Here is a 10587-nt window from a genome sequence, read left to right as displayed (position 1 = left end):
CAAAAGGATTACTTATAATAAACTCATAAGGCATTTCAAAAAAGCTTTAAGAACAAAGGACTATCAGCTAGACCTCAAGACAAAATACGGAAGGGTAGATGTCAAGCTCCTTCGCTCAACACCTTTTGATACGATGAGTCAGAAGCTAGAGCCTAAGCTCGATAAACGTTACAAGCCCTTATCTTTTGATGAGTTAGAGGTGCTTTTAGATTTCCTTAAGAAACAATTAAGCCAAAGCTAATGAAACCGACTATTGCTTGCATTGGTACTTTTGACGGCGTTCATCTAGGACATTTTTCTTTGGTGAATCAATTAAAGGTCTTAGCAAAGGAGCTGAACCTTGAACCTATTGTCCTCCCTCTTTATCCCAATCCTAAGGCAGTTCTACAACCTAATCAGGATTATAAGTTTCTTTCTTCCAAGGAGGATAGAATCTCACGTCTAGAGTTGATGGGAGTTAAGGTCTTGATTATCCCTTTTACACCTACCTTGGCGGAGCTTTCTGCCGAAGAGTTTATGCTGAAGTTGAAGACGGAGTATGGCGCTCAAGCTTTGCTCTTGGGCTATGATCACTGTTTTGGTCGTGAGCGTTTCAGGAATTTGGAGGAGTATCAAGCGATAGCTGAACGCTTAGGGCTTAAGGCTTTTCGTGCAGATGTGCTAAAGCTTGGCGGATCAGTCGTAAGTTCTTCGCTCATTCGCTCGGAACTTTCCGAGGGACGAGTGCAAAGAGTTGGCGAACTCTTAGGCTATCCCTATAAGCTTGTGGGGACGGTTGTCGGAGGACTACGTATTGGTCGCTTGATGGGTTACCCTACAGCAAATATCGTTTTAGAGGAGAAAAATCAAGCCCTCCCTGCTGACGGAGTTTATGCCGTGCGTATAAAGGTTCTAAATAAAGGGTATGAAGGTATGCTTTATATTGGTAAACGTCCAACGATAGACAAGGGACTTGCAAGGACGATAGAGGTAAATATCTTTGATATGAACGAAGATATCTATGCCGAAAGGCTGAGCCTTGAGTTTGTCTCTTGGATAAGGGGCGAGATGACCTTTGATAGCTTGGAGGAGCTAAAGGCTCAGATTGCTGAAGATGAGCGTGTCGTCCGTGAACGTTTGGCTGAACAATAGCTTTTTATGATTAGGCTATAGCTTGTAATTTTTGCTCAGCTGATGTCAATTTACTAATTTTGTACTCAGAAAAAGAAAACTAATTAACGAACCTAAACACATATAATAGAATGAAAGTTTTAGACATTACAGGCCTTAAGGCTGAGAATCAGAAGGAAGTTATCAAGGGCTTAGAGCAGTTGCTTGCAAACCTTCAAGTTTATTACACAAACCTTAGAGGTTACCACTGGCACGTAAGAGGTAAGGATTTCGCTATCCTGCACGAGCGTTTTGAGAAGATGTACGACGACGTGGCGGATAAGATTGACGAAGTTGCTGAGCGTCTACTTCAGTTGGATGTGCGTCCAGAGAATCGTTTCAGTGTCCTTTTGGAAAAGAGTCAGATTAAGGAAACTACAGGAATGACTCGTCCAGAGGAAATCCTACCTGAGGTTGTTGAGAACTATAAGGTGTTGATTGCCCTTGAGCGTGAACTTATCGAGCAGGCTGGCGAGGTAGGTGATGAGACAACAGTAGCAATTATTTCTGAATTCCTTGTTGGTCAGGAAAAGGATGCTTGGTTCTTAGCCTCTATGTTAAGTTAATTCATCTTCGGACTTAGAAGTATTATAAAGCGTCCGTAGCATTATGCTACGGACGCTTTTTTTGTTTTATAAGGTTTGCTTATTCTTATGTTTATGTATATATTTGTTTCTGTTGGTGAATTAAGTATTGAAATTGACTCCCTTTTGGGGTGGTTAGTGGAAATAGTTCAGAAAATAAATGCTAAATAAAGAATAAATTAAATTAAGTTAAGCGGGTATGAATAAGTTTTTTTATTATCTGTTATCCACACTTTGTGTTTTTATGCTGATTTTTTCGTCTTGTAAAGATGAACAAAAGGAGGCGGTTACATTTAGTGTAAAGGAGCAGAATCTAACATTTGAGGCTGATGATCTTAAGGCTCAAAAGGTAGAGGTTGAGACGAATGCTTCGGGGTGGAAAGCTGTCAGTAGCGATCCGTCTTGGTGTAAGGTTACACGCTCTGCTAAGGCAATTCGTGTAAGTGCCATTTCAAAGAATACAGATACGAACCCTCGCTCTGCAAAGGTTACGCTAACCTTTGGTGATGATGGGAAGCACGTGATTGAGGTTGTTCAGCTATCTAAGGGGGCGAACCTAATCATTGGGAAATCTGGAACCTTTGGCGAGTATACCACTGACGAAGTATCTGGTAATGGCTATATGATCAGGTTTACGTTACGTCACAATGTAGCGTATCGTTGGGAATATGAGTGGCAAATTCAGGGAGACAAGGCTGTAGTCAGCGATAAGGCTCCTGATTGGGTAAAACTCTCTGAGGAGAATAAGGCTCGTGCGGCTCAGTTAGATACAGAGGTTTCTGTAGAGATTGAGAAAAACCCAGAATTACTCATTCGTACACTTATTTTGCGTGCAGTACAAAAAAGTGATTTGAAAGAGGGAGAGAAACCTGTTACAGCAGAACTTAAGATCACTCAGTTGGCAGGTGAAAAGCAGATAACCACAGTTATCCCTGAAGGTTCTGCAGACGTGAAACATAATGTGCTAAGAGGCAGTGCCAATCAGGCACAAGGTGGACAAGGGATCGATAAATCGTTTGATGGAGATAGAAGTACGCTTTACCACTCTCCTTTTGGTCAGGGAACTAACTTCCCAGTAGAGCTAGTTTATGAGTTTGGTGGAGAAGTAGATATTGACTACATCGTTTATTATCCACGTAGCGGTGGTGGTAATGGTCTATTTAAGAAGGTGGATATCTATGCTTATGACGGACGTGGTGGCTGGCCAAAAATCCTAAGTAAAGATCTTTCGCCTACAAATGCTGCAACAACTTTTGAATTGACTGAGCGTATTAAGACGAGCAAGGTTAAGTTTGTCGTTCGTGAAGGTTATGGAGATGGCAAGGGCTATGCCTCTTGTGCGGAGATGGAGTTCTATATGTTCAATCCAAATAAGTTTGATACGTCAAAGATTTTTGCAGATGAACTATGTACCGAGCTTAAGGCTGGTATTACGATAGAGCAGATTAAGGAGATTCCAGAGGAAGAAGTCGCTTTAAAGAATCTGGCTATTGGTTTGTTGAATAAGACTTATAAGACGGAGTTTCGTGTAAACTCTTTCCGAGCTTGGCCTAATTCTAATATCCAAACAAGAGTAAATAAGACTCAAGCTTATTCTCAACGAGAGAACCCAACAGGTATCCTCGTTAGTGAAGGGGAAGTTTTGACTGTTCTAGTAGGTGATACGCACGGCTATGGGCAACTAGGCTTCAAGGTTCAGGGACTTTATTATGAAGAAGGCTATGGTTATGGTAGTCAGAGTTATGCTCTGCGTAAGGGCTTAAACGTTGTTAAGATCTCTAAGAAGGGGCTGATCTACGTAGATTATTATGTTGATGATGTAGACGGAGCAGAGAAGAAAGAACCTATTCAGATGCACTTCATCGGAGCTAGAGTGAATGGCTATTTTGACTCTCAGAATCCTAAGCACGAGGGACGATTTAGAGATCTGCTAGCTAATGCCGAAGAAGGTGGATTCTTTGATCTGATAGGTGAGTATGCACACTTGACCTTCCCTGTAGACAATCTGAAACGTATTACTCAGAATGGTAAGAAGCTGATTGATATTTGGGATACTGTGGTCAGGAGTGAGATGGAGTTGCTTGGTCTATATAAATATGGTAATGTCTTCAAAAATCATATGTATTGCCACGTAGACAAAGGAAATACCTATATGTATGCTGCTGTTTATCATACTGGTTACTCTAGACCTACTATCGATGGTATTATTCGTACAGAGAACTTCCCTGCTTGGGGTCCAGGACACGAGATTGGTCATATGAACCAAACACGTCCGGGCTTTAAGTGGATTGGAATGACTGAGGTTACCAACAATATTATGTCTGCGTATTGCCAGCGTATCATACAGGGAGGATGTCGTCTACAATCAGAGAATATGGGAGGTGAGCGTTTTGGTCATGGAAACAACCGCTATACTAAGGCGTGGAATAGAATCCTTGTGCCAGAGCATCCTTTCCCTCTTATCAGTTTAGATCCAGGTGATGCTCAAATTCCTCAGGAGATGACGAATAAGCAAGGGGAAACAATTAAGGATGTTTTCTGTCAGCTTGTTCCATTCTGGCAGTTACAACTTTATTTTGGGTATGTCAAGGGTATGACACCTACAGCGACAAGGGATACCCCTCTTGGAGATGATGCTTATGATGGTTTCTATCCAAGGGTTTACGAATGGGTAAGAAAGCACGACTTTATTGGTACGCGTCCTAGTGGTGATTCGCACGGAGTTTATCAAACGCAGTTTGCCTATGTCTGTTCGCTAGCTTCAGGTTATGACTTGACAGACTTCTTTACCAAATGGGGGTTTCTACGTCCTATGCCAAGGGTGGAGATTACGGATTACAGCAAGGACTTTATCTATATCCCTCAGGATCGTGTAGACTTCATTAAGAATGAGATTAAGAAACTTCCTAATCTAAAGAAGATTACTGAGCCTATTGAATATATCACTGACCGTTCGGTAGACTTCTTTAAGAATAAGATGAAGGTTGTTAAAGGAGGTCCAGCTCGTGTCCAAGGGCAAGACCTACGTATTGATCGTAAGTGGAAGAATGTAGTAGCTTATGAGTTGTTTGACAAACCTTATAATGACCCAACAAAGAAACTTATTTATGTTGGAGATGGTTGTGTCTCTGCGAATTGGGTTGAGATTAATGAAGTTAAGTTCGCTACAGCAGGCTATAAGCCGGGTTATAAGTTCTACGCTGTGCAGTATGACGGCGAGCGTATAGAAGTTAAAGTTAGAAAATAGTTTTCTTTCGCTTATTTAATATGACTTGGGTGTTTAGCTTTAGGGCTAAGCACCCAAGTCTTTTTTTTGCTTTGCACATTTTCATTATCTTTGTGCATATCAATTAAAATAACAGCTAAGAAATAATTAGATTATGAGTTATAACTTATTAAAAGGAAAGAAGGGGGTTATCTTCGGAGCCCTAAACGAGCAGTCTATCGCTTGGAAGGTTGCAGAGCGTGCCGTAGAGGAGGGAGCAGAAATCCTGCTAACAAATACACCTATTGCCCTACGTATGGGGACGTTGAACGAGCTTGGCGAAAAGCTTGGGGCAAAGGTTGTGCCATCAGACGCCACAAGTGTAGAGGATCTAAAGACAGTCTTTGAGACGGCTATGGAGACCTTCGGTGGCAAGGTAGACTTTGTGCTACATTCTATCGGTATGAGTCCAAACGTGCGTAAGGGGCGTGCCTATGATAACCTAGACTACAAGATGTTACAGACAACGCTAGACGTATCGGCTGTTTCTTTCCACAAGGTTCTTCAGACAGCTAAGGAGCTAGATGCTATTGCGGACGGCGGTTCTGTCGTAGCTCTTTCTTATGTCGCTGCACAGCGTACTTTCCTTGGTTATGGCGATATGGCTGATGCCAAGAGCTTGTTGGAGTCTATTGCTCGTAGCTTTGGTTATTACTACGGTCGTGAAAAGGGGGTGCGTATCAACACTATTTCTCAGTCGCCAACGGTTACAACAGCGGGAAGTGGTGTCAAGGGAATGTCTGCCTTGTTAGATTTTGCAGAGGAACTTTCACCTCTTGGCAATGCTACTGCTGACGATTGTGCGGACTACTGTATCACATTGTTCAGTGATTTGACTCGTAAGGTAACGATGCAGAACCTCTTTAACGACGGAGGCTTTAGCTCTATGGGTATGAGTCAGGAGGCTATTGACCTGTTTATGAAAGGTAAGGGGGAAGCATAGTTCTTCGTTTTTTATCAAAGAATCTCAAGCGGATATGCCAATTTAGGCATATCCGCTTTTTTTGTTTCTGTTTTTCTTTCTAAATTCAAACCACCCCACCGAGCAAGCTCGGCACCCCACCAAAAGGAGGGGGATTAATTTTCTAAAAATCAACAACTTACAAATACGCAGAATAACTTCAAAAAGTTATAGGGGAGACTTTGAAAAATCTTTGGGGAAAGGTTGAAAAAAATCTCCCTGATAACTTCAAAAAATCTCAGGGGAGAGTTGGAAAAGTCTTCAGGGAGACTTTGAAAAGTTTCAGGGGAGAATTCAAAAAGTCTTCGGGGAGACTTTTTTGACTTTTCTTGGTTTTTGTAAGTATCTGTTTTATAGCGTTTTGTATTTATTCCTGATTGTTACCCAAAAGGTGCTAAAAGTGTAAGATTTGGTTGTTAAGAAAAAAAGTACTACTTTTGTCATCGGGTAAGTCCCATACGACCAGCTCCCTTTGACTCCCCCAGGGTTTGATCGCAGCAAGGGTATTAGGTCGTAGCGGTGCGATATGGATCGCTTACCTACCTGCCTCTTTAGCTCAGTTGGCCAGAGCACGTGATTTGTAATCTCGGGGTCGTTGGTTCGAATCCGACAAGAGGCTCAAAAGTAAGAGTGTTAAAACTTCGGTTTTAACACTCTTTTTTTATTCCTCCTAGTATAGACCTTTTGTTGGGTAATCTTCTGTCTTATATTTCTCGCCCCCTCGCTTTAGCGAGAGGGCGAGCTCCTTTGTGCGCTTACCGCAAGATGTTTTATTTAGGGTGTAAGGGTGGAGAGGGTATTGAAGCGGAGGCGTTCGCTGAAACTCTGTAGGTATGCCCCTAATGTCAGCCTTAGGTCTTCCTCCTCGGCTAAGTCCTGCCCCCTAAGGTTATGCTCTAGCTTGGTGTCTTCTTTGTAGTTATAGAGTGCGAAGACTTCTTGCCCAGACAAGACCAATAGGTAGTCGCCCTTGACAATCTGATAGTTATTGCCATTGGTGCTGACAGCGAAATGTGGCTCTTCACTAGAGAACATATTATGTCCAAAGCTAACCGTTGCCTCGCTGATACCTAACAAATCCAAGAGCGTAGGCATCAAGTCCGTCTGCTGAACAATTGTTGCCTGATCCGCCCCGACAAGTTCGCCCCTAGGGTCAAAGAAGATAAAGGGAATGCTGTAAGCCCCTCGGCTATTCTTGTACTCCTCTCTATAAGCTCTGACAGAGTGGTCAGCCGTAATGATGAAGAGGGTGTTGTCGTACCACGCTTGCTGGCTTGCTTCCCTGAAGAACTGCTCCAGAGCGTAGTCCGTGTAGCTGATAACCTTGTGGTAGGGGCTAGCTCCCTCGGGGAACTTATCAATATACTTTGTCGGCACGTCAAAGGGATCGTGCGAAGAGGTGGTGAATTCTGTTGCAAAGAATGGCTGAGGATAGTCCTTAAGCTTCGTAATCATAAACTGAAGAAAAGGCTCGTCCCATATGCCCCAACGGCCGTCATACTCTGTGTCGTCGCCGAAGTCCTCACGACCGATATATTGTTCGTAGCCGAGACGCTTCGCCATAGCGTCAAAGCCCATAGAACCCGTATGGGCATTATGAAAGTAGGCTGTGTGATAGCCTGCCCCCTTTAGTAGCCTAGGCAGTGAGGGGAGGCGGTTTGCACTATAAAAAGAATGCACAAAGGAATGCAACGGACGAGGTGTAGAGGCAAGCAGGGCAGGCATTGCGTCAATAGAGACGACACCATTGGCATAAGCAGCCTCAAAGTAATAGGACTTTTTCAGTAACTTGTCCACAAAGGGGGTATAGCCCTTGTAGTCCTTGAGGTCTTGGTTCAGATCGCCTACCCATTCCTTAGACAGACTCTCCCAAATAATCAGCACGACATTTCGCCCACGGAACTGCCCCGTATGGGCGGTAGGCTTTTGGTCTGCCTGACGGAGCGGATTAAAGATAGAGAGGGCTTCCGCCTTATCCATAAATTGATACTCTGGAAAGCTGGTAACGTCCATCAGCCTTAGGAATCCGAAGGGGGTGTTCAGCACCATATTCATCTGTTCGGCTCGCTCGGTGTACTTCATCGCCCTAGATGGCGTGATGGGCAAGTCGTTGCCAACGCCACCCCTTGCCCCAATAATGGTCAGTGCTGTCAGCACGAGGATAGCCACTGCCGAAGAGCTGTAGTAATACCACGCCGATACTTTTCTGACGAGGGGCTTGAGCTTGAAGTTATTCGGATAGAGGGCAATCCAAAAGCCTATGAAAATAAGGGTGATAAGGGTTAAGTGCCAGTAGTCTACGAAGAAGTTAAAAAAGCCGAAGACGTTTTCGTTGGCGAACTCTTTGAAGACACTTAGCCCAGTTCGCTTAGCCGAAAAACGGCTGTAGATGATGTCCCCTTGGTTTAAGATGAAAAAGGGAATGTTAATCAGGTAATAGCACCACTTGATAAAGGCTTGGTAGGGACGGCTACTCGTGAGCTGAAAGGGGATAAGCTGCAGCAGGACGATGACGCTATTCGTGTAGGCTATGGCAGCGGTGTCAAAGAACAGACCGCCCCTGAGGATCGTCCATAAGTTACCCCAGCTGTTGATGTGGATAATATCGTGGTTGTAAGCGAAAAAGGTCAGGCGAGAGAGCATATAAAAAAGGTAGACCAAAAGGATCTGCAAGGCTACCCTGAGGTAAATGGCTCTGTCTATCTGCTTAAAATGTTGCATCGTTCGTTGGGATTAAGCTTATATTTAAGTATTTAAGTGCGAAACAATCTAAACAAAGATAGCTTTTCTTCCTCAATTTGTCTGTTGTTTAAGGGGAAAGTCTTATCTTTCGGATATAACTATATATAAGGATAAGGGAATGAAAATAAATTTTATTGGCGACAGCATTACTTACGGAGCGTATGTCAAAAGGCAGGAGGCGTGGCTCTCTGTCCTAGGCAAGTTGAATCCTAGCCTAGAAATTGTTAATCGTGGTATCTCGGGGGATACGACGAGTGGAATGCTTGCCCGCTTTCAGGCGGAGGTCATCGCAGATCAACCCGACTACGTCCATATTATGGGCGGGATTAACGACCTAATCTGTGGGGTAGATGTGGGGCTTGTTCAGGCAAATGTCAAGGCGATGTGCCAGCAGGCACGCTTCTATGGTACGCACCCTATCGTAGGCGTTTGCCCTATGCCTGTGGTGGAGAAGCTGCTGCCTGTGTGGGAGGAGTTTGCCGACTTTGACAGCGTGATAGAGCAGATGAAAAGCTACCGCCAATGGCTGTATAAGTTCGCCAAGACCTTCCCAGGGATTGCCCTCGTGGATTACGAAGAGGCTTTGGAGGAGGCTTTGGGGCAGGAGCGTGCCTCGGCTAGTCTAGACGGCGTACACCTTAATGCCAAGGGCAATCGCCTTTTGGCAGAATGCTTAGACGCTTTCCTTCAAAAAAAATAGGTAGTTCTTTATCCGACTCTTTTCTTCTTGTTAATCAGACTTTCTAGGCTGTGGTAGGGCTGTTTCTTCCTGTGGTAGGGTGGGGGCTAGACCATAATGCTTAGCTTAAGGTTTGAATTCAAAAAATAATTGGATTTATTTTGAAAAATTGTATCAATTTCTTTGCTAATACCGTTTTTTTTTTTTTTCTTTGTATTGAGGGGGAGAATGGTTTTGTCTCAACGGAGATTAAGTTCTTAGCCCCGTAATTAAATAATATATATAATGAATCAAGAAAAGAAGCGTAAGGCTTATATAAGTCCTTACGCAATGGTGTGCGAAGTAGGAACTCAGGTATCGTTCCTAGAGTGTGCAAGTTGTGGACTACTAGAAACGCCAATAGGCTTAGGTGGAGCTGAGGCTCAGGAACATCAAGCAGGATTTTAGGACAGTAATAACTATTGTATAATGAAAAGAATTTATTTAAGTGCATTATTCGCTCTATCTTTATTGACATCTTGTAATAAAGATAATGAGCCTATTAATAATAACGTACAGAGTCAGATAGAACAGAGTGTAGAGGGAAAAGTAGCTGTAACTTTAGATCTAAACTTTGATTATAATACGAACAGCCTTAGGGCTCAGGTGTTGGACGAGGACAACAAGCAGAATGGTTTTAGAAGTTTCGTATACGATACACAGGATATCAAGGGAACTAAATCTGGAATAATCCCTTTTAACATTGCTTGGAAGAAAGAACAGGGAAAAAACTATATCCTTGGGACATTGTTTTTTGCCAAGTATGACAAGGATGGTAAGAATGAATTACAGGGGGAACAGCAGTTCCGTTTCGCAGTGGAGAACGTGAAGTTTTTCCAGGTTAAGGAGAATGGAAAGCAGGATAAACACGAACTTCAGGTTAAGGATATTCTCCTAGATAAGGCACTAGTAGAAAAGCTTAAAGCAGACAAGGTAGACGGTTCGTGGAAACTCGTTAATGGGTTTATTGGCGGAACATTTAATAAAGAAGAGAATAAGATTGAGGTGAATCCTGAGGTGAAGGACTATGTCTTTACGAATAAGACGGTTACGCTCAATAACTATCCAGCCTCTTTGGTCGCTGTATTGCCTCTAGGTCATTTGAGACTTGATGAGAAAACAAATAAGCTTAGCTTTAAGTCTGAAAAGGAGCAGATAAAGGCTGGTG

At 43.2% G+C, this 10587-nt stretch overlaps 1 protein-coding gene and 1 non-coding gene across 2 annotated transcripts; one reads left to right on the top strand and one right to left on the bottom strand.

Moving 5' to 3' along the window:
- Positions 1-6504: 6504 nt before the first annotated feature.
- On the top strand, positions 6505-6578 carry TRNAT-UGU (transfer RNA threonine (anticodon UGU)). Its single transcript has one exon. It is a non-coding gene; the product is annotated as a tRNA-Thr (tRNA).
- A 155-nt stretch (positions 6579-6733) lies between these two features.
- Positions 6734-8680, bottom strand: LOC138842542 (uncharacterized protein HI_1246-like). The gene has a single exon (XM_070044834.1). The coding sequence runs from the start codon at positions 8678-8680 to the stop codon at positions 6734-6736; it is 1947 nt and encodes a 648-aa protein (XP_069900935.1).
- Between the last annotated feature and the right edge of the window lie 1907 nt (positions 8681-10587).

Source organism: Globicephala melas, unplaced genomic scaffold (genome assembly GCF_963455315.2).
Source record: "Globicephala melas unplaced genomic scaffold, mGloMel1.2 SCAFFOLD_872, whole genome shotgun sequence".
NCBI lineage: Eukaryota > Metazoa > Chordata > Mammalia > Artiodactyla > Delphinidae > Globicephala > Globicephala melas.
Note: the sequence above shows the minus strand (reverse complement) of the source record. Positions and strands in the feature narration are given on the sequence as shown.

Coding starts and splice junctions, on each gene's coding strand:
- LOC138842542 (XM_070044834.1), bottom strand. CDS start 8,680: ATGCAACATTTTAAGCAGATAGACAGAGCCATTTACCTCAGGGTAGCC.